Here is a 22,920-nt window from a genome sequence, read left to right as displayed (position 1 = left end):
TGTGCTCTGCAGAACTGGAAGCGCTTCTATTTTTCAACGTAAATACCACAGACTAATCCGAAAAAACACCCCTACAGTGTAGATCCCTAAATGCCAGAAAGTCCCATCATTACACTCTAGAGATCCCTAGATGCCAGAAAGCCTTCTAATCGAATAGTTTCTCCCATTGACATTGAAATTCCCTCCAGAGTCCCGAGTTTGCCATCATCAGAAGCCAATTTGAATCAATTTTTGAAGAAAACCCATCATCAACCGCAATTGGGCGAATGTTTTCAAAAGAGAAAAAAATGGCTCATCTCTAAATTTTCCCTACTATCTTCTGCAGGTTCTTTAATCCAAGCGTCTTTTTACGAGCTAAATGAATATTTGATTCGATATTTATGAAATTCTTTAACGGATATAACGATAGGCGCCATAGTCAGTTCTAATTGTTAGATAATCAAGTTCTAGTATACTCAAACACCCAGACTCGAGAATGAATCGGAAAAAGATTTGTCCTGGTTATTGAACTTGTTTTGTCGTCTGACGGCACTAAAGATAGAAGGCAAACAAATATAACAAAAGTGATTGTCTTAATGTTCGAAACTAATGCATAAAAGTATGTATCCACAGAAGGAAAGCACACCTTATCAACTAGAACGAGGAAAAAGTAGAGCTAAATTGCAATTAAAAATTATTGAAGAGTTTTCCTTTTCAGACATGATGCCCTTGTGGCAATCTTCTGGTCCATGTAGGGGCAACCCTACTAGAGTCAGCTGGCAAATCACTATCCAGCTCCCATTTCCCACCTCTCGGGAGCTGGTCCCCCTTTCCCTTCCCCCTCCCCTTCACTCCTCACATTAAAAATCGGCCTTGTGCCTAATTTGCTCGGTGAGGGAGCAAATAAATATCGTCCGTCGTCCTCGCGGGGGCACCTTTGTGGTCTTCGGACCAAGATCAAAGTGTAGTATCTGTTCCGGCAGATACTGCAAGCAAAGACCATATGTGGGGGCAACCCCACATATAAGACCTTGTCAATGTAGGGGCAACCCTTCATACCAATTGTCACTATCCAGCTCCCCTACTCCCCGGGGAGTTGGTCCCCATTTCCCCTTCACTCCTCACTTTAAAAATCGGCCTTGTGCCTAATTTGCTCAGTGGGGGAGCAAATAAATACCTAAAAGTGTAGTATCTGTTCCGGCAGATGCTGCAAGCAAAGACCATTGCCCTTGTGGCAATCTTCTGGTCCATGTAGGGGCAACCCTACTTGGGCCAGCTGGCAAATCACTATCCAGCTCCCATTTCCCACCTCTCGGGAGCTGGTCCCCCTTTTCCCTCCCCCCCTTCACTCCTCACATTAAAAATCGGCCTTGTGCCTAATTTGCTCGGTGGGGGAGCAAATAAATACCGTCCGCCGTCCTGTCAATGCTCTCAATGTACCTGTTGAAACTAATCTTCTTTGTGAACGTTAACCGAAAGGTTTGAAAGAAGTAATTTCAGGTAATATATCTTTAGCCATAGCTATTGGTGGTTGAGACGGTTCTTTGTAATTATTGAAGGAAGCAAGCTTAGTCTTGACAGCATTAAAAATGACTATTTTTGTCTCCATTCCACTACAGGTTGGAGGTCTTCATTTAGCGTTTCTGCCATATGTGTTGATTTGTTTTGCCCCCTTGCCTGTTATAGAACGTGGTATCATCCTTAAAATTACCCATCTCAGAGACAATTTTATCAGGGAGGTCATTTATGAATAATAGGAATAATAAATAGAGATGTTGATTGTTCTGTCTTTTCTAATTTCATATTTTATCTTGCATTCTTCATTGCGTGCGGTTCCCATGGAGACCTACAGATTTGGATTGAACAGTTTCCGCTGTCCTGCGTATCTTTTTTTCTTTTGAGACTTCACCGTAAAGGAGCTGTTTTGGAAGTCTTGAATCAAGCATGCGACATATATGATCTGCGCAACGCAGGTCATATATGCCGCATGCCTGATTTTACATATCCCTATAATTAAATAATAATTGTTCATTTTACCTACAGACACTAGTGTTTACTGCTTACGCAATCACCGTGGTAGATGTGACAATTCCTGCCGGTCATTTGTATAAACAAAAGTTAAAAAAAAAAAAATACCAGGTTCAAAAAACAAAAAATGCGCTGCTTTTGTGAAAACAAAAATAATCCGACCTCACTGAAGAATAATAAAAAAACAAAACACATGATTTAAAATCTTCCAGCATATGCCCACAGGCAACCTGATTTTGAACAAATACATTGCGGATATTGCTAAGTCTGCTGCGAAGAAAATAGAATTTATCTACCATGCTAGAAAAGTACTCACATCTGAGAATATCCAATATTTCTACAAAGTGACCATTCGCATAATTTTCAATTGTTGTTCATTAAAGCAAAAGTTATAATAAAAATACTGGTGTTCAATTCCTTCGATTGAGTGTTGACTACTATAGCAACATTGACTTTTAGTACCAATTTCTTAAGAGTGGTTCTTGGTTACTATAGCAAATTGTCGTCGTCGACGATTTCATAAATAATAGCGGGAATGTCGCTCGCATGCTATATTATTCGGGTTACTTGGAAAAAGTGACCAGAAGTGATGCACTTTGCCGAGCTAGGGCTGATAATACATTGCTTATGACGTCGCCCGTTAATTCTGGTTCTCTCTTTTTGTCTCTTCTGCCTAATTACGTCTTTTATTTGATCTTTTAATCAATTTAAGAATATGGCAATAATTTCTTATGGATTGATTACAATCCATATGATATTGAACACAAAAAAGAAAATATTTCAAAGCAAAGCGTGGAAGAATTATGGATTACATAGAAAAATGCGATCATCAAAAGAAATATGATTAAGATTAAACGTAGAAAAGTGAAACAATTAGTTGTTGGTCCAATAGAATGTAATAATAGATTCGTATTCCGCATTAATCAAAATATCGGCCTGTTTATATATATATATATATATATATATATATATATATATATATATATATATAAAATGAAAATTACAATTGAATTTACCAAAATGATCCAAGATGGTAAAATTAAAGTAAATTATAAATATTAAAGAATTAATATTTATAAAATTATCTCAGCCAGATATAAAAGCTCGATAATACCAATTAGGAAATAGAGCTTATAATATGAGCAAACAGTTAATGAAATATGTTAAAAAACACTTTGAAATGAGTTAAAAACATATTTAATCTGAAAAGGAAACACTAGATAAATGGATAGTCCTTAATCCGCGGAGTTTCGAAGAAATACACTCCTTCTCATCAGAGGGTAGGAATTAGCAAAATGCAGGATCGGATTTTGCATGCAGAAGTATTTGATGAAACAACAAATAAGTCAAATATCTTACTTGAAAACAAAATAAGTTAAGCAGAGGGAATATGGTAAAGAAAAAAGGTGATTACACATTAATGGATAGTCTTATCTTCCACCAGACTATCCACGCTATTTGTATAAACCAATCGAGCGGAGGCATTTGGACGAGGTCAAAATATCGCTAATTTATTACCCACACAGCAGCATCCGTATAGAGCAATGGTTAGAAGCCTTGACTGTCATTTGGGCGGTCGGGTTTCGATCCTGACTCGAGGAAGTTGCCTTACTAATCGCACAGATGAGTTGTGAAACAGTGAAACAGTACTGTATGTGGATGACTATATATATATATATAGGAGGGGCGTGCAATAAGTAATGCCACTGACCCACTTCCAGTTGTCTGATCTAGCTGAAATTTTGCATGTGCAATGATTTATATCTCTACGGATTATATGGCAAATTACAGCTCTGAACTAATTGTGGTTTCTGTTTAACGGGTGTTTGGACTGAGTCAGGTGTGAAATGGAGCCTGTTGAATGTTGAGCAGTGATCCGGTGTTTGAGTTTGAAAGGACGCACATCACAGGAGACTTTTTATGAAATGAAAGAAACTCATGGTGATAATGCCCCATCATATCACCTTGTAAAACGCTGGCATCGTGAATTCAAACATGGCCGGAAGTCTGTGGAAACAGTTCCCAGACCAGATAGCCCTCTTCTGATGCATCTGTCCGTCAAGTTGACGCTGCCATTTTGGAAGCTCGGCGCATTACTATTCGTCAAATAGTCCAAGATGTCAAAATTAGTACCGGGTCTGTGGAAACTATCATTCATGACCATTTGCATATGTATAAAGTGTCTGCCAGATGGATTTCCAGGTTTCTTACACCATTCCAGAAGCGAGATGTGCCAAGAAGATGAGTCAAACTTTTTCAAAAGACTGATTACACAGGATGAAAACTGGGTCCATTACTATGATCCAGAGACCAAAGCCCAGTCAATGCAGTGGAAGCACTTTGACTCACCACCTCCAAAGAAGGCAAGGGTGCAGCCCTCCGCTGGCAAGCTCATGCTCACAGTCTTCTGAGACCAGGACGGAGTAATGATGACAGATTTCCTGGCAAAGGGTACTACAATTGCAGGAGCCTATTATGTTTCACTTTTGAGGAAATTAAGGGAAGCTATCAAGATAAAGAGGCGGGGCAAGATCAGCAAAGGTACCTTCCTCCTGCAGGACAACGCTCCAGTCCACAACTCGCATGTCGCCAGATCAGAAGCACGGGCGTGTGGTTATGAAATCCTTACCCATCCTCCCTACTCTCCTGTCCTTGCACCCTCTGACTTTCACCTCTTTCCAGCCATGAAGTTATTTTTTAAAGGAAAGCGTTTCCCAGATGATGCAGCCTTGATTTCTGAAGTCAGGTTGTCGGTGGAGGACCAACCTGGGGTGTTCTACAAAAGCGGTCTCCAGAGCTGCATCAAACGATGAGAGAAATGCATACCTCTGGGTGGTTCCTATTTAGAGAAAGACTAATAACTGTGCCAAGTTTCGTTGCTCTACTGCTATGGGAAGTGGGTCAGGGGCCTCACTTATTGCACGCCCCTCGTATATATATATATATATATATATATATATATATATATATATATATATATATATATATATATATATTAGTGATGGAAAGATTCCAATATTTTCCCCGATTCCGATACAATTACCGATTCCGTGCTAAATTCCCGATTCCGATACAATTACCGATTCCAAGTCTTTATACATCCCGATTTTCGTAAAAAAAAAAACACATGTTAAATATGCAGATATTTTCCTAAACGTCAACATACACTTGTGGAGGATGGTCTATCGATTTACTGGTATTTTAAAATCAATAAATATTTATTATTTTATCATTATTACCAGCGATGGAAGGTTTTGTTTTAAACAAAATCAAATAAAAAAAGGCAATTAATAAATCGTTTTGGCATCGGAAAATAGGCATCAATTTTTCCGAGTCCGATACCGATACCGATACCGATACTCCGAAATCTTCTGATTTTTCCGATTCCGATTCAGGTATATAATATATGCAGACACACACACATACACACACACATATATACACACATATATACACGCACACACATATGTATACACACATATACATGCACACACACATACACACACATACACACACTCATATGTATACATATATATATATATATATATATATATATATATATATATATATATATACTAAGACTACCTTTGACCCGTTGCGTCAGTATGTTATATTAGGTATGGAATTAATGTATGAGTGTGACACTTTTGACGTAAAGAAAATATTTTTAATTTGACATAACAGAAACATTAATATGAAAGTATATTAAAATGAAAAAAGAATATAGATTTCTACGAGTCGTTGTGGTTAAAATTATTTATTAAAAAAAAACTTACAACCATTGAATTATAAGTGGTTGCCATACTTAAAGGTAAATGATCACTGAACAGATACCATAATAATTAAAGTTAAATTCAAATTCTTTTTTAAATAAAAGTGTTAGTTGAAAGTACAGAATAATTAAAACACTCTCCTCATGTTAAGAATGGCTTTTTAAATAGAAAATAAAATGTAATTTTTAAAATTTATTTTAAACAGACATTCATGACCCATTCGGTCAAATATTTAATTTATATGTTAATAATAAGGTCACCAAAACTAATTAAGACAATGCTGAAATGAACGATGTAAAAAAAAAGAAGCAGAACGTATTAACAATTGTTTATAAGGATAATTTAAACACGAAAAAAATGGGACGCTGAAAATGTACACTGTAAAACAATACGTTTAATTGTCGCGTTGATTATTTATTTGTAACGCAAATGAAAAAAAACATATTTTCGGAGTTATTTATTTATGTTGGTATTTATGTAGAAGAAAATGTATGAATGTTTTTTTAAGAAAAGTGTATTAAAAAATGGAGAATAAATTAAAAAAAAAGGTGGTTGGGAAATTGCTGTTGTAAATTAATCTTATGGTTTTCAATGGGTCAAAGTTGATTTATTTGTAAAAAAAATTGCGACAGTATAGTTGTAGAACGAAATAGTTGCAAACACCCCCACCCTTCCCATGTTAAATAATAATTTCTAAATAATAACGTTAATATTTCGGTGCGTAGGTCAAATTCTGTAAAAGTAGCGATGTGTGTTTATTTGTTTACGCTATTATGAGTTTATGTTTAAATACGCATGCGAAACCGGAAGTCGTAAACCGGATTTGGGTTACAACACCTGTTACAAGGTCATATGAGTTTTATAATTATATAGATACACACACACACATATATACACACATGTATATATACATATACACATACATATATACACACATATACAGAGTGTTGCAAAAGAAACTGATTTGATCAAATATAAGATGGATAACAGAAGCAACAAATCAGTAAAAAACGATTTTAGAGTATTTAGAATGACGTTAGCAATGTCATCAGAGGTCGTTACACCATCGAGGGGCGGATATTTACTATAAAGTGGTACTTTTGGTTGAATTCAAATTTCAAATCCGTCAGCTTCTTTTGGGACCCCCTGTACACACACACACACACACACACACACACACACACACACCCATATATGCATATATATATATATATATATATATATTACTGAACATACGTTAACAGTAATTAATCTGTACTTAGCTGTACGCGATTAATCCTTTAATGGCAATAAAAAATGAAATCGTCAGACTAATTGAAAATAAATGCTGAAAACACACACATAATACACTAGGGCCGTCCAAAAACTAATACATATCGCAACTCTGAAATCGACTAACCTATCTCCTTACTATGCTGGCATCAACTGCTTCGGCATCGTAAAAGACTAACAGGCGCTGCACAATATTGATCGGTTGGTTATTTTTCTGTATGGACGAATTCAATGACGCCAGTTTGCTCCTGACGAACCCTTTTTATTCCATTGCCTTTTCTTTTTATTAAATATCCCCATTATTTATTATTAATCACTTTTTTTCTTTTTGCTGTAACAGGCGTTTTAATTTTTTTATCATCATATTCACGTATGTATAATTTCTTTTTTGTCGCTATTTTTTGTCTTATTGTTGTATTTCAAATTTTTAAAAAAATATTCTTTGATATATACGTCCTTAATTTAAATCTAAATGTTCTTAAGTCAGCTTTTATTTATATTTTATATTTTGTGTAATGCTGCCCCTTTTCCTCTTTTGATGATAAGCATGTAGCTTCGAAATGATAAGGTTCAAAGAGTGTTTTCCATTATTCATTCAATTATTGATCTGATGATATAATAATGTTACACACACACACACACACACACACACACATATATATATATATATATATATATATATATATATATACATATATATATATAGTGAATGGATAACAAAAGTCTATATTCCAAAGTTCAGGATGTTGAGCATCTTATAATTTACGCCTTTATTTCAGTTGACATTTCACATTCTTGACTTCATCTGTTTCGTAGCACAAAATCATTTAATTATTAGATTAATTAGCGAATCTATCTTGCTCTTAACTGATCAGAAGAAATAGCAACAATCACTCCATCAAAAGGAAATAAAGTGCGTTTTGACATGATTAACATCCGGAAATTTAAAGGAATATAAATAAACAAGAAAAACCTTATTCCAAAAACTGCAATTCTTCTCATCAGAGGAAATAAGTTTGCAAAACATGAAATAAATTTTGCAGATTAATGCATTAAAAAAACCCTAAAAATATCAATTGAATCATATTTGTTTAAAAAAAGTTTTTAACGGTAAAAGTTTCTAAAGATTCATATTGATTATGAAAGCAAGAACAAGGAAAAAAGTTAAGTTTTCTTTATTGCGGACTATTATCTTCATCTTTTTCTTTGTTGTTTCACGACGTTTCGCCCAACTATCTCTCTGGCCATCGTCAGGTGGGAACCGCGACGGATAGGAACTCTGACTCTCACTACATTCACTGCAATTATTGCCTTCCGTAGTTGTTTTAGTCTCACCACGTTTTGGCCAAGTAAGCCTCTGGCTTGCGTTGGGTAGGATTGAAACCGCTATCGTCAGGCATTTCTCACCTGGAATCGTAGAGATTCAACGTCTCTATCAACTGCGCTACGGGCCCCGAAGGGCGACAAAGTTTGAATTTTTTGGTCTTATAAAGTCATGTTTATTATATGATCTTCCATGATCGAGTCCTTACCGAATGTTATATATCATTTTTAATTGGAATTCATTGAGATGAGTATTATTTATTCATTTTTATTTATTGAGGACTATTATCCTCATCTTATTCTTAGTTGTTTCACGACGTTTCGACCAATTATTCCTCTGGCCTTCGTTAAGTGTTAACCGGGACGGATAGAAACTATGAATCTCCTGGCTGCATTTATTGCAATTACTGCCTTCCGTAATTGTTGTAGTCTCACCACGTTTTGGCCAAGTAAGCCCCTGGCCAGCTTTGAGATGATGAAAACCGCTATCTTCAGACAATTATCACCTGGAACTGTAGAGATTCAACGTCTCTATCAACTGTGCCAGAGTTCCTATCCGCAATAAATAAAAATTAACAAATAATAATCATCTCAATGAATTCCAATTAAAAATAAGGAAAAACGTAGATGTATATATATATATATATATATATATATATATATATATATATATATATATATATATATATGTGTGTGTGTGTGTGTGTGTGTGTGTGTGTGTGTGTGTATATATACAGGGTATCCACAAACTATGGAAATACAATATATATGTATATACAGGGTGTCCAGAAACTATGGAAATACAAATTTAAAAATTAAAATAAACACGTTTACAAGTGTTTTTGATATAGATGCACATAATAATACTTTTTTTTAATTAACTAAAAGATTACTACTTAATCTCTTCTTCTCTATATAAATAAAATGAACTCATTTTTCCCGTCGGATTTTGATATTAATAGGATTAAAAATCAAGATATTTCATGCAAATATAATATGCACAAACGGCAGAACAATATCTGAGGTGTGTTATAGGCTTATTATTTCTCAAATTCCTCGATAATCTTAGATTTCTATACTTTTTCTGCTGAGAAGTCACGGCCAAAATCGGTTAAGATCAATGGAAGTGGTAAAATATTTTCTCTCTAATAAATTCCTTCTCCCCCTGCCACCACTTAACACCGTTTGGGGATCGTTCACAAGGAACAGTTGAGAAGAGAACACCGGTTTGGCTTCGTAGTTCTTTCATGTGAAGTTATTTAAAATCACTGAACTAAGCTGCAGTGCTCTGTGGCGTAGTGGTTAGCGTGCTGGACAATTCACATTATATTTTCACGTTCGCGCCGACTAACCGTAGTCGTTTTTTTTTCCTAAACAACTGGAATGGACTTTTCTTGGTGGCCGAACTGTTAACGTTGCATATGTTTTTTTTTTCACACTTTATTTTCCTACTTTTACTCATGACTCCGGGTTTGATCCTTCCTACTTACCTACCATAACATTTTTTAAAACTCCCCCCCCCGTCCCGGAAACAAACACTCAGGCAACGCCGGGTACCCCCGCTAGTTTCTTAATAAACTTCTTCAAACATATTTACGTGTTGCTGTTGAAGCAATAAAAAGAACATCAGCATTTTCTTTTTTTTTTCGAGGTCGAACATTTTAGATTTCAGAACTTCAACTTCAAATAATTTTCGTCTAATACAATAAAGAAAACACACACACACACAAATATATATATATATATATATATATATCAACACACACACACACACACACACACATATATATATATTAAGTAATGTGATTGATAATTTAAAATTTAAAAATCAAATTATAATTAAATTAAAAATCCGTTTCATAAGAAGGAACAACCACAAAATTAATTATCTGTACGATCGTTTCGAAAAACAATGCTTTTTATTGTTGTAGACATCAAGTTACGGACAATAATTATTACATATAGTTTTTTAATAAGCAAGGTCTCCTCGTCAGCAAATTTTGAAGGGTTTTTTTATTAAATTTAAAAGACACCATAAATAAACCTAGCATTAAAAGTAAGGCAGATGTTTCTGAAAACAATTGAAATAAAAGGTATGGATTTAAAATTGATAAGAAAACAATATGGGTTAGAAATAGAAAAGAAATAGAGTAAAATATATATATATATATATATATATATATATATATATATATATATATATATATATATAGGCGGAGCTATTCTTGACCTGATTATTTGATTTTCCCTAGCAAGGTGGTCACTGAAACATATTTGTATATGTGTAGCCACTAGTTTTCATATTCAACATATATACATATATATATATATATATATATATATATATATATATATATATACATACATTGTTTTAACAAAATCTAGACATCAAGGAATAGATTGATAGCAACAAATAGTGCATTTCATCGTTAGTTATAATTGTTTCAAGACTATTCGGACAAATTCAAACATTATGTCGTTTGAAAATTTCCACAAGAACAGCCTTTCTTCAGACTTATTTAATAAAGAAGAAAGGCTATTATTGCGAACATTTTAAAACGACATAAGGTTGGAATTTGTTCGACTAGTCTTGAAACGATTGTAACTAACGATGAAATACACTATTTGTTGCTTCCAATTTATTCCTTGACATCTTGATTTTGTTAAAACAATATATGAATGCTCAATTATGAAATGTGATGATTTCGTAGCTTACAGTTTAAGTCATCTGTTTTTTACTTTTCAGTAAAATTCGGAATACTATAAATAAGACTATATATATATATATATATATGTGTGTGTGTGTGTGTGTGTGTGTGTGTGTGTGTATGTAGTAATTTATAAAATATATATAGCGATTAAGCTACACTGAATATTCCGCGTTTCATCCACTCTAGGATTCTTCAGGCTTATGCGCTGAAGAATCCTAGAATGGATGAAACGCGGAATATTCAGTGTAGCTTAATCGCCATATATATTTTATAAATAACTAACTAGCTCTACCTACGTATTGAGCACTTTTGAAGTAAATACTTAAAGTTTACGCAAAAATTTGTACTTTCGTATATTAATTTTATGTGAGTAAATGAAGTAGTTATATGTATATGTATATATATATATATAAAGATAGGGAGAAACAAAGAGAGAACTAATAACAGATCTAAAATAGAGAACATGTTGATATTCCTTTCCCATTTCGAGAATAGTAAAAGAAAATATATCAACAGATTAATAGATAGACAGTGAAAGAGATATATAGAGAGAGGGGGAAAGGAGGAGAAAGAAAGATAAATTACAAGACATTTGAAAAAAAAAATTGATAGAACGAACATAGCAGCAGGTTCTCGGTATTCTTTTCTTTTGCAAACTACAAATAGATTAACAAGTTATTGTCTGTGAAGACGACCGACTTTTGCTGGTTAACCATTACTAAACCGATTGGCGAATGGTGAAGCCAGTGCTGAATCTGTGTTCAATTAGTTGACTAACTTTCGACACCGACTAGTTGATTGATAGCGTCGACATTTAGTCAGCAGGACTAAGCTGAAGTTAATTTTACTTAATATCATTGTAACGCCGTTTCCAGCATAACCATTACTGAAACGTCGAGTTGCAATGCGACAGCATACAACACACAAACAAACAAACACACAAACAAACAACACACACACATACAAGCTCACGAACACGCACACAAACAAGCCCACTTATGTGCATACATACATTTACACATAACCGACCGTTTATTTTTTTGGTGTGTGCAGGTGCTATTTATCCAGACACAATTGTATTGGTGTCGTTATTTATTGCAACTGGCCAATTACCTGGCAATTTCCGAAACCGTCCTTGGGAGGTGACTAGACTTCATTATGACTCTTACATGTATCATCGCCGTTTATTTCACAGCGAAGGGAATAAATACGGAGACTACCTGGTCCAAGGCGTTCAGTTGCAACCTAGACATAGACACAGCATTAACTGTCGCTTTACCGAGCAATCCGCAAAGTAAACCACTCCATCATGCCTAACTACACCTTGTATTACTTCAACGGCCGCGGACGTGCCGAGATCCTTCGTATGATCTTCGGAGCCGCCGGCGTCAAATATACCGACAAGAGATTCGAATTCAACGAATGGGACAAATACAGGAAGGGTAAGTACAAACTTATTTAATTCCTCTTTTATTTCGTAACATATTAGTGATGGGACGATGTAAATTTTTTTTCCGACTCCGACACAATTACCGATTCTGTTCAAAATTCCCGATTCCGATAAAATTACCGATTCTGTTCAAAATTCCCGATTCCGATAGAATTACGGATGCTGTTCGAAATCGCCGATTCCGATACAGTTACAGGTTCTGTTTTAAATTCTGGATCTCGACGCAATTAACGATTTTGTTCCAAATTCCCGATTTCGATAAACATAACCTAATTGGTCCCGAACTGCCAGCTAGGCCTCTGCCTCTGTCCCATCGACGAAATGGTGAATTACAAGTATTATAATTGTTTATGCTCCGACGAACTACAAGCCCTAGTAGCGCCTCGACGTAAAAACCCTGAAAAACCCAACAACCAACAAAATCCCACCCCTACACAGTAGAGATCGTCAGATGCCAGAAAACCTTCTACTCTAACAGTTTCTTCTTCAGAACTGCTAGACTTTGGAATTCCCTTCCAACTTCCTGTTTCCCGAACTGCACTGACATGCAAAATGTCAAATGTAATGTAAAAAGACATCTTGCTGCTCAATTCCCCACATAGTATCCTTGCAATCATATGGCACCGTGCTTTGTTGGGAGTGAAAATGCAATAAAAAAAAATACAGATTCTGTTCGAAATTCCAGATACTAATAAAATTACCTCCTCCGATTCTTTTCAAATTTCTAACTATAAAGTTGTTGTTTTTTTACTTAAGAGGGGGGGGTCAGGTTCTCGCAAAACCCCATGTAATATTAATTGTCTGTATTTTTGAGATGAGGTGTTTTCATTGATTGAAATTGTCGGACTGACTTCCTCATCTTGGTGTTATCGTCACAACGTTTCGGCCGTTTTGCCCTCCGGCCTTCATCACGTGTTTTGTATCGAACTGGGGAATCGTTTGTTAGGAGTCTCGAACCCAACCCTTTATTCCCAGAGCCTAGCTGGAGTCCGAACACGGTACCCCCGTAATAATAATAAAGGGTTGGGTTCGAGACTCCTACAAACGGTTCCCCAGTTCGATATAAAACACCTGATGAAGGCCGGAGGGCAAAACGGCCGAAACGTTGTGACGATAACAACCATGTAATATATTCATAAATTTTCGCAAACGTTAAAATGCGCTTGTAAGGATTATCAATTGATTTTAATTTTTATTGGTAAAAATCAATAAATATTTATCAATTCGTCATTTCAATTACATAAAATTTAGCATTCAGTTATTTAAAATCAATAATTAATAATCATTTTGTCATGTAAATTAATAAATATTAATCATTACGTCATTAAAATTAATAAATATTAACCATTACGTCATTTAAAATAACAGGAATTATAAATATTTATAGATATTTAATGACAAAATGATAAAATCGATCAATATTTATCATTTTCTGACTAAAAATCAATAAATATTTATCAATTCGTCATTTCAATTACATAAAATTTAGCATTCAGTTATTTAAAATCAATAATTACTAATCATTTTGTCATGTAAATTAATAAATATTTATCATTACGTCATTTAAAATTAATAAATATTAACCATTACGTCATTTAAAATGACAGGAATTATAAATATTTATAGATATTTAATGACGAAATGATAAAATCAATAAATATTTATCATTTTCTGACTAAAATTAATAAATATTTATCATTTTTTCATTTAAAATTAATAAATATTTATCATTTTTTCATTTAAAATTAATAAATATTTATCATTTTTTCATTTAAAATTAATAAATATTTATCATTTTGTCATTTAAAATTAATAAATATTTATCATTTTGTCATTTAAAATTAATAAATATTTATCATTTTTTCATTTAAAATTAATAAATATTTCTCATTTTTTCATTTTAAATTAATAAATATTTATCATTTTGTCATTTAAAATTAATAAATATTTATCATTTTTTCATTTAAAATTAATAAATATTTATCATTTCGCCATTTAAAACAAATACACATTTATTATTTTACTTATTTAAGATAAATAATTTTTTTTTTAATTCAATTTTCACCCCAAACAAGGCACAGTGCCACTTTGAAGCAGGGGGCTACTATCAGGGACTTAATTAGCGGGGTCATTATGAAGGGAGATGAGTAGAAAGATGTTTGTTAACATTACACTTCAACTTCTGCATATCATTGCAGTTGGGAAAGCAGAATCCCGGAAGGGAGTTCCAAAGACCCGCAGTTCTGGGGAAGAAACTATTGGAGTAAAAGGCTTTCTTGCACCTAGGGATCTCTACTGTAAAGGGATGAGACTTAGTAGCTTGTTATTTTGTGATAATTACGAGCGGGAAAAATAAGATATAAACAAAATTACACAAATAAAATGAAAAAAACTATGCGTTTTCGAAAAGTCTTTATTCATAAAAATAACGTCTTTGTTCTGAATCGCTTGTTTTCGATCTGTCAAAAGGTTTATAAATTTATCGTGTGTAAAATTCTTTAGATTTTATTGTGAAATACGAATCATACGTTATTGAGCCCGACTCTTCGGACGACAAATTTCGAAAACTTTACTAAAAACAATTATTCCTTCACCCTCAACTGGGCACTTTTCTATAGGGAGGGGGTCGTCTTTTTCGCCGATATTTTCGGAGTGTAATCCACTCTTTTCGATCGACAAGCTTTAATTTAAACCTTCGGCACTTCCGGTTTGGCGATGGGCGACACAGCTAAGACGACACGTTTATTTTCACGTTCTTTTCCCCCTTCGCGGTACGAGTTTGCCTGCCTACTACTATTTTTTGGGGGGCTCAATACACACACGCAACGCCGGCAACTCAATCTAGTGTATGATAGAAGATCATATAAGAGATGGCGATGAAGATGAGGGTGATAATGGTGAAGTATGAACTTCATAAGAAGCACGATTCGAAGACAAATAGTCTTTAAAAATAGTATTAAGTAAAAATAAAAAAGGAACTTTACCGTTTGTTATAAAATATGATTTCTTTGTAAGATCCGATTAAACTATTCCTAATTGGTTACGTTTGTCTTCCGCTTGCTTAAGTTGATAAAAAATGAGCCCTCTTTATCGTGCTAGAAAGTTACTAACGCCTGAAAGTATCCAAGACCACCATTCGCCCGTGTATAAAGTATTGTTTTCACACTTAGGCTATTGCATTTGCTACTAGTATCTCATTTCTTGACAGGGTCCAAAAGAGAGTCGTCAACCTGATAGGTCCTGAACTGCCATCTAAGCTTCAACATATGTCCAATCGACGAAATGTATCATTCCTCTACCTTTTTTACAAGTATTTTAATGGTGAATGCCCCGACGAACTTCAATTCTTTGAATACCCTCGGCGTAAATGCCTCTGACAAATCCGACAAGCAGCAAAGTCCCACCCCTACACAGTATAAAAGCCAAGTACGTCCAAGGATGGAATACTGTTGCCATATCTGGGTAGGAGCTGCTAAAAACAGCCTATCCTGCCTTGGCAGAGTACAAAATAGACTTCGTGGCTTAGTGGGGGATGCCCTTTTCTCTACCCTGCAACTTCTCTCCCACAGAAGAGACGTTGCGAGCCTATCCTTGTTTTATCGTTATTTCCATGGCAAGTGCTCGTCTGAACTCCAATCTCTGGCCCCCCTCGCTAATCTTTCACGAAAAACACCCGTCTAGCTGAATCCACTGTGAAAAATTTCCCCCACTCAATATCTGTGCCTAAATCAAAACGCGGATTCCATGAACAAAGCTTCTTTCTTAGAACTGCACGCCTGTGGAACTCTGTTCCGTCTGCCTGCTTCCCTCCGGACTACAACTCGGATGCCTTCAAGTCCAATGTTAACAAATTCCTAATGAACCGCCCCCTTAAGTAAACACTTCATCAAATCTCCACACTAACGTAATGTACTTGCAATAACCCTTATCCCTGAGTGGCTTCCGGGCCTTGATAAGTGGTGATCACTGTGTAAAAAAAATAAAAAATAAAAAAGTAGGGATCCTTAGACGCAAGAAAACATTCTACTCTAAAAGTTTCTGCCTCAAAAGTGCGAGACTTTGGAATTCCTTTCCTGGCTCCTGCTTCCCTAACTTTACTGACATGCAGAATTTAATGTGTAATGTGAACAGACATCTTGCTGCTCAGCTCCCTAAATAGTATCCCTGCAACTTATGTCCTCGAGAGGACGCCCCTATATTAAACTGGCATTGTGCCTTTCTTAGGGTGAAAATTTAGTTAAAAAAAAATGAGAACGCCTCCTCACCCCGTCCAGAGGTCACATGGTTTCATCAACTTCCGTTTTGAGATTACCTCTAATATTTGACGCGACACTAAAACAATTTCATTGAATCAGGGCTAGAGCTGCTAAAAACAGCCTATACTGCCTTGACAGAGTGCAAAATAGACTTCGTAGCCTACTGGAGGATGCCCTTTTCTCTTCCCTGCAACCTCTCTCCTACAGAAGAGACGTTGCGAGCCTTTCTTTGTTTTATCCTTACTTCCATGGGAAGTGTTCGTTTGAGCTCCAATCTCTGGTTCCCCCTCGCCAATCTTTCACGAAAAACACGCGTCCAGCTGAAACCACTGTCAATAATTTTCCCCACTGTTTATCTGTGCCTAAACCAAAACCTAGATTCCATGAACAAATCTTTATGAAGTAGACGCCTGTGGAACTGTCTTCTGCTTGCCTCCTTTCCACCTGACTACAACTATGATGTCTTCAAGTCCAACTTAAACAAATTCTTGATAAACCGCCCCCTAAGTAGTCCACTTTATAAAATCTCTATTACTAACGATTACTACAATATTATCCCATTGATTACTGTACGCGCATTAACCCTTATCCCCGAGTCGCCTCCGGGTCTTGATAAGTGGTGACTTCGATGTAAAAAAAAAACATTGTGTTTTTGTATGAAATAGCTATGAGTAGGGATTTCGTTTCTCATCTCACTTGACCTTTTCGTAACCATATACATGTTTTCTAGTGTAAAGTGTACTTTATCTCATTGACTAAAAGCTGACTGCGTTCAATTCTATTCTGTTTTCTTTCCGATTTTGCTATCATTCTAATGGTAATACTGACACGATGACATAAATATATTATACGATGTATATGAAACTTGTTTAAAGATAACATCATGTTAATAAATTATGAATTTTATAACATTTTTATTTTTAGATATGCCCTGCCAGCGCGTACCCGTCTTGGAAATGGACGGTAACGACAAGATGCCCGAGACCATGGCCATTGCCAGGTACTTGGCCCGTGAATTCAGTAAGTATTACTTTTTTTTTAAATTTTGATAAATTGTTATAAAATGTGATGATATATGCGTACCTATCTCAACTCTCTAACTCCCCTCCTCTCTCTCCCCCTCTCTCTCTCTCTCTCTCTCTCTCTCTATATATATATATATATATATATATATATATATATATGAGCAAACAGTTAATAAAACATGTTAAAAACACTTTGAAATGAGTTAAAAGCATATTTAATCTGAAAAGGAAACACTAGATAAGTGGATAGTCCTTAATCCGCGGAGTTTCGAAGAAATACTTTCCTTCTCATCAGAGGGTAGGAATTAGCAAAATGCAGGATCGGATTTTGCATGCAAAATATTTGATGAAATAAAGAGTAAGTCAAAGATCTTACTTGAAAACAAAAAAAGTGAAGCAGAGCGAATATGGTGAAGAAAAAAATGTTTATTTTATATATATATATATATATATATATATATATATATATATATATATATATATATATGAATTCTCACGTCTATTTTGACGTATGAGGTTCCGCCACAACAACTAAGCTGCGGTAAAATCCACACTAATGATTTGTTTATAGTGTTGAAGTCTATGTTTAGAACCATTTACACTTTTTGGTATTACTGCTAACCTTTGTCGGTGCAGATGACTGACAAAGGATAGAGTATACAGTAAACCACGGGTTGTTACATCGCAGTTTCCTTCTTCAAGATTGGGGGTGCATCTCTCCCAGTGAATTAATGCGCTCCCAAATACCAGCCTGAAAATTTCTACGACTGGACGCAGTACAGACAGCGCCTAACCTTCCTAAATGATCACCCTTCCGGTACTGGCCAGACTATACGTTGCTTAACCTTGTGTGATCTTGCGGGAACCGGTGTGTAAAGTTGATCGTGCCGTATATCAACATATGTGTGTGTGTGTGTGTACATGTATATATATATGTATATATATGTGTGTATATATGTACATATATATAATATAATATAATATAATATAATATAATGGAGATAAAAAACGAAATATTTGCCTAAAATGCTAGTTTTATTTTACGTGTCTTTAATTGCCCCCCCTTCTATTTTTGTGACTGAGGAGATATTGTTTTTAAAGGACATCACTTTCGTCAAATTATTGTCAGTATTTATTGTCAATTAAAGTAAAATGAGCATCGTTTCCGAAACGATCGTACAATCTAGTGAATTTTTTTGTTTTCCTTTTGAAACTTATTTTTAATTCAATATTATGAATCGTTTTATTCAATATATATATATATATATATATATATATATATATATGTGTGTGTGTGTGTGTGTGCGTGTGTGTGCGTGTGTGTCAGGAGGACGAACCTCTACTACCTGGAATAATGAAGTCACTTCCGGGTAAGGAGAACCGGTTTACCAAGGAGACAGAGCCAGACATGCGAAGAGTATGGTCGCCGCCATTAGTTCAGCAGTGAGCAAAGATATTGTTCGATTACCTTTTTTATGTATTTTTGTAAAAACATATTTATTTAATTTTTACTGTCTTTCTCGTCAATTACTCTCTCTCTCTCCCTCTCTCTCTCTCTATATATATATATATATATGTATATACATATATATATATAGAAAGAGACAGACAGAGAGATAGATAGATAGATAAATAGATAGACGATGAAACATGTGTTAGTGAATAATTATATTTTAAAAATAATATATATACCGCTCCCCGTGTGGGAGTATCAAATTGGTTAAAGGGAAAATTATTCCCGACTCGCATTTAGGTAAAAATGAAGTCATTCAAAACGTATCGCAAAAACAAACAACATCTAAGTAAATCGCAATTTGTCCAAACAGTCATGCGAGATGGACCAGCGAATAGAGGGTTTAGGCTTATTACCGTGGGGTCCCGATTTCGAATCTCGCTTGATTCAGCCACTTTGATGAGTAATAGACGACGAAACACGTGTCAGTGGATAATTATATTTTAAAAATGATATATATATATATAATTATTCTTTTATACCTACATGCAATAGAGTTTCATGCTTACGCAATTATCAGCGTATGGGTGACAATTCTCGCCGGTTGATAGATTCAACCCGATTTACGAAGCCACCTGCGACTCTATTAGTTTTTGGGTCACCAAACAATCGTCAGGAGAATAAATTGAGTTAAAATAAATAAATCCATAATTCGGGCGCAGACGTTAGACAATCCAGAGTGTTAGACCGACGGAAGTCATGAACGTTGCATAAACGCCAGTTGTTGGCATTTAAGTGTATAACTTCCAGACAGTGATCATCCTTGAATATTCTTAAAGGGGCTTGAAAAGACATTGTCTCTTTTTATGTCTGACTGTTTACGGAACGATCTCCACCAAACTCCTCTTTTAATTATTAGTCTACATTGCTTGAAACCTGGTTTATAGGAGATTTAGACCTATGAGAGGAATTTAATTTGGTCGTTAAGCGGTAGAAATAGCTGCTAAATAGTTAAAATTTAATTGGAATTTTGTGGAGGTAAATCGACCTCAAGTGCTCTTGTACCTCTGAAGACATATACATCTATACATAATGTACATATATCTTGTACGGCATAATTACGTTGACAGACCGGTTCCCGTTGGATCACCGAAATCAAGCAACGTTGAACGTTCCATCCCTCCACAGCATTGAGTCCCTGGAGGAGCATAGGCCATCTACAACTTTGTAGATGGTTTTGTAGCGAGGAGTTCTTTTTACATGGTGAGGGTGCTGGCGCCACGCCACAGCTTCCCTGAAGGTACATACAGCGCCTAGCCTTCGAAAATGGTCACCCATCTGGTACTAGCCAAGCTCAACGTTGCTTACCTTCTGTGATCTGGCGAGAATCGGTGCGTCAACGTGATTGTGTCGTACAACGTTGAACGTGGCCAGGACTAAATGGGTGACATATATAATGCTTATTTTATTAGAAAGACAGTCACCACTTATCGAAACCAGAAGGTCATTCGAGGTTAAGGATTAATAGGTGTTTAATGGTCACTGAGACAATTGCGCAGTGACCGCTAGTAGATGAAAGTGAGTATAATGTGATCATTTAAGAGGACGAATCAACGAGACGAAATAAAACTGATTTTTAAAAATGAACATCGTCTCTGAACGTTATTTCCATCGGAAGTGTTCGTCTAGCAACCAAGTGCTTGAAAGCAACAACTTGAAGTCCACACTGAACACAGCCCATCCAATGCGGCCGATGCTTTTGAGATGCGAATTTCGAATCAACTTTATGGCAACCTACCTACCATATCTAATACCATCAGGGAAAGATGCCTACGATTTACCGGTCACTGTCTGAGGATTAATAATTTGAATTATTTGCATTATTCTGATTCTCTTCTCATCTTGAATGTTATTCTCAAAAGATTTCGGGCGATATACTCTCCGGCCTGCTTGTCCTGGTATCCTTGGAGTTTCCTGATTACCTTTCAACTTTCTGCGTGCGGATATTGGGCCCCATCTCTTGATATACTAACAATCACGTTACACTTTTTTTCGAGGATTTCAGATAAAAAAAATCGTGGTCATTGGACTTGAAAGCGACCATATTATAGTCAACTTGAAATCAGGCCAGCGGAAACAGTGGAACGTGGCGCAGTGGATAAAGGTATTGAATCTCTTCAGTCCCAGCTGAGCATTGTCTGAAGATGGCTTCAATCCTACCTATGGAAGACAGTAATTACTTAGGATTCAGTTATAAAACTCAGCATTTCTACACCGTCGCGGTTAATTATCTGAAGAAGACCAGAGGATGAGTCGGTATGAAACGTGGTAAAGCAACACCAAGTATGAAGAAAAGGATAAAGTACAGCCAAAGAAAGAAACACATGTATTATTTAATATTTATCTTTACACATAGAAACGAATTCGGTTACATAAATGTAGAAATGTTTCAATCGTAATTAAAATGATCGATTCTATGGAATTTAACAAAGGAAAACGATTATAAATTTGAGAAAAGATTCTGAAATCGAGGAATTCAGATAAAACATTCGTGGTCAACTGAAGAGTTTTAACTACGTCCGCAGTCTACAACCTCATTCTATCATTCGTAATACATTAATAAGTCGAGATGATAGTAACGTCGATTTATAGACCCTGTTTCATTTATAGCGATACACTAAACTAGTGTCGAAAAAATTAATGAAGAGTAAAAACCAACGTTTCCTTTTTGTATTACAGATTTCTATCCCAAGACCAACATCGAAATGATGAGGTGTGACTACATCGCCGATTGCTTCTATGAAATCATGCACGATTACATGAGGTACTTCCACGAGAAGAACGGACGCTTCAGGGTGAGTTTCTTATGTATAATTAGATCAGCATTTCATAAGAACAACACAGAAATATAGATTTTATAATATTTTATTAAATTTTAGGTGGACGTAACATTGACATACTCATTCGAGATTTGCAGATTTGCATTAAATGTGATCCATAGTAAACAAAGTTACATGGACATATTAAGTTTTGTAAATGTGACTATTTTAGATGTATATATATATATATATATATATATATATATATATATATATATATATATATATATATAGTTACCATAAAGTTGCTGCTCGTAGGTGTCTTTCTCTAATGGTATTAGATAGAGCAGGTAGGTTGCCATAAAGTTGCTGCGTTGTGGGATGATTTTGCCAATATATATTTAATACTGTTCGTACCATACGGGTGTATGTGCCGTCTAGTTTTCTTTCTAATCTTTTGGTGAGTGTCCAGGTTTTAGCACGGTAAATAGGACATACTCTACCACTGCCTTAAAGAACTGACTTTTCAGTTTGTCAGTTAGCCTTGAAGTCCATACTGAACGAAGCCTATCCAATGCGGCCTATACTTTTGAGATGCGAATTTCGAATCAACTGTATGACAACCTACCTGCCATATCTAATACCATCTGGGACAGGGGCTTAAGTTTAGAATCCAGTTAGGGACCTACTAGGTTGCCGACTCTCTTTTGGGCACTGTCAAGGAGCGAGAGACTAGTAGCAGATGCACCAGTCCAAATGTGACAGCAGTATTCCATACATGGGCGAATGGTGGTTTTGTAGAGGTACAGGATACCTTCAGGCGTAAGTAAC

The 22,920-nt window shown here is 35.4% G+C and overlaps 1 protein-coding gene across 2 annotated transcripts in view; it reads left to right on the top strand.

The window, feature by feature from the left end:
• Positions 1 to 22,920, top strand: part of LOC145265707 (S-crystallin SL20-1-like) — a 296,744-nt gene that overhangs the window by 267,842 nt on the left and 5,982 nt on the right. Inside the window, exons 2-4 of one of the 2 annotated variants that reach the window (XM_080121764.1) lie at positions 12,282 to 12,528; positions 17,717 to 17,812; positions 22,010 to 22,125. In XM_080121764.1, the coding sequence (XP_079977890.1) occupies positions 12,396 to 12,528; positions 17,717 to 17,812; positions 22,010 to 22,125 (345 nt within the window). In that variant the 5' untranslated portion in view covers positions 12,282 to 12,395. Of the gene's footprint in view, positions 1 to 12,256; positions 12,529 to 17,716; positions 17,813 to 22,009; positions 22,126 to 22,920 lie in introns of those variants that run through there. The other variant, XM_080121765.1, reaches the window with a different exon arrangement.

The sequence above is a fragment of the Euprymna scolopes genome, chromosome 40, assembly GCF_053919585.1.
Source record: "Euprymna scolopes isolate OS-2025 chromosome 40, ASM5391958v1, whole genome shotgun sequence".
Lineage (NCBI taxonomy): Eukaryota > Metazoa > Mollusca > Cephalopoda > Sepiida > Sepiolidae > Euprymna > Euprymna scolopes.
The sequence above is the reverse complement of the archived record's forward strand: the minus strand, read 5'-3'. Positions and strand labels throughout refer to the sequence as shown.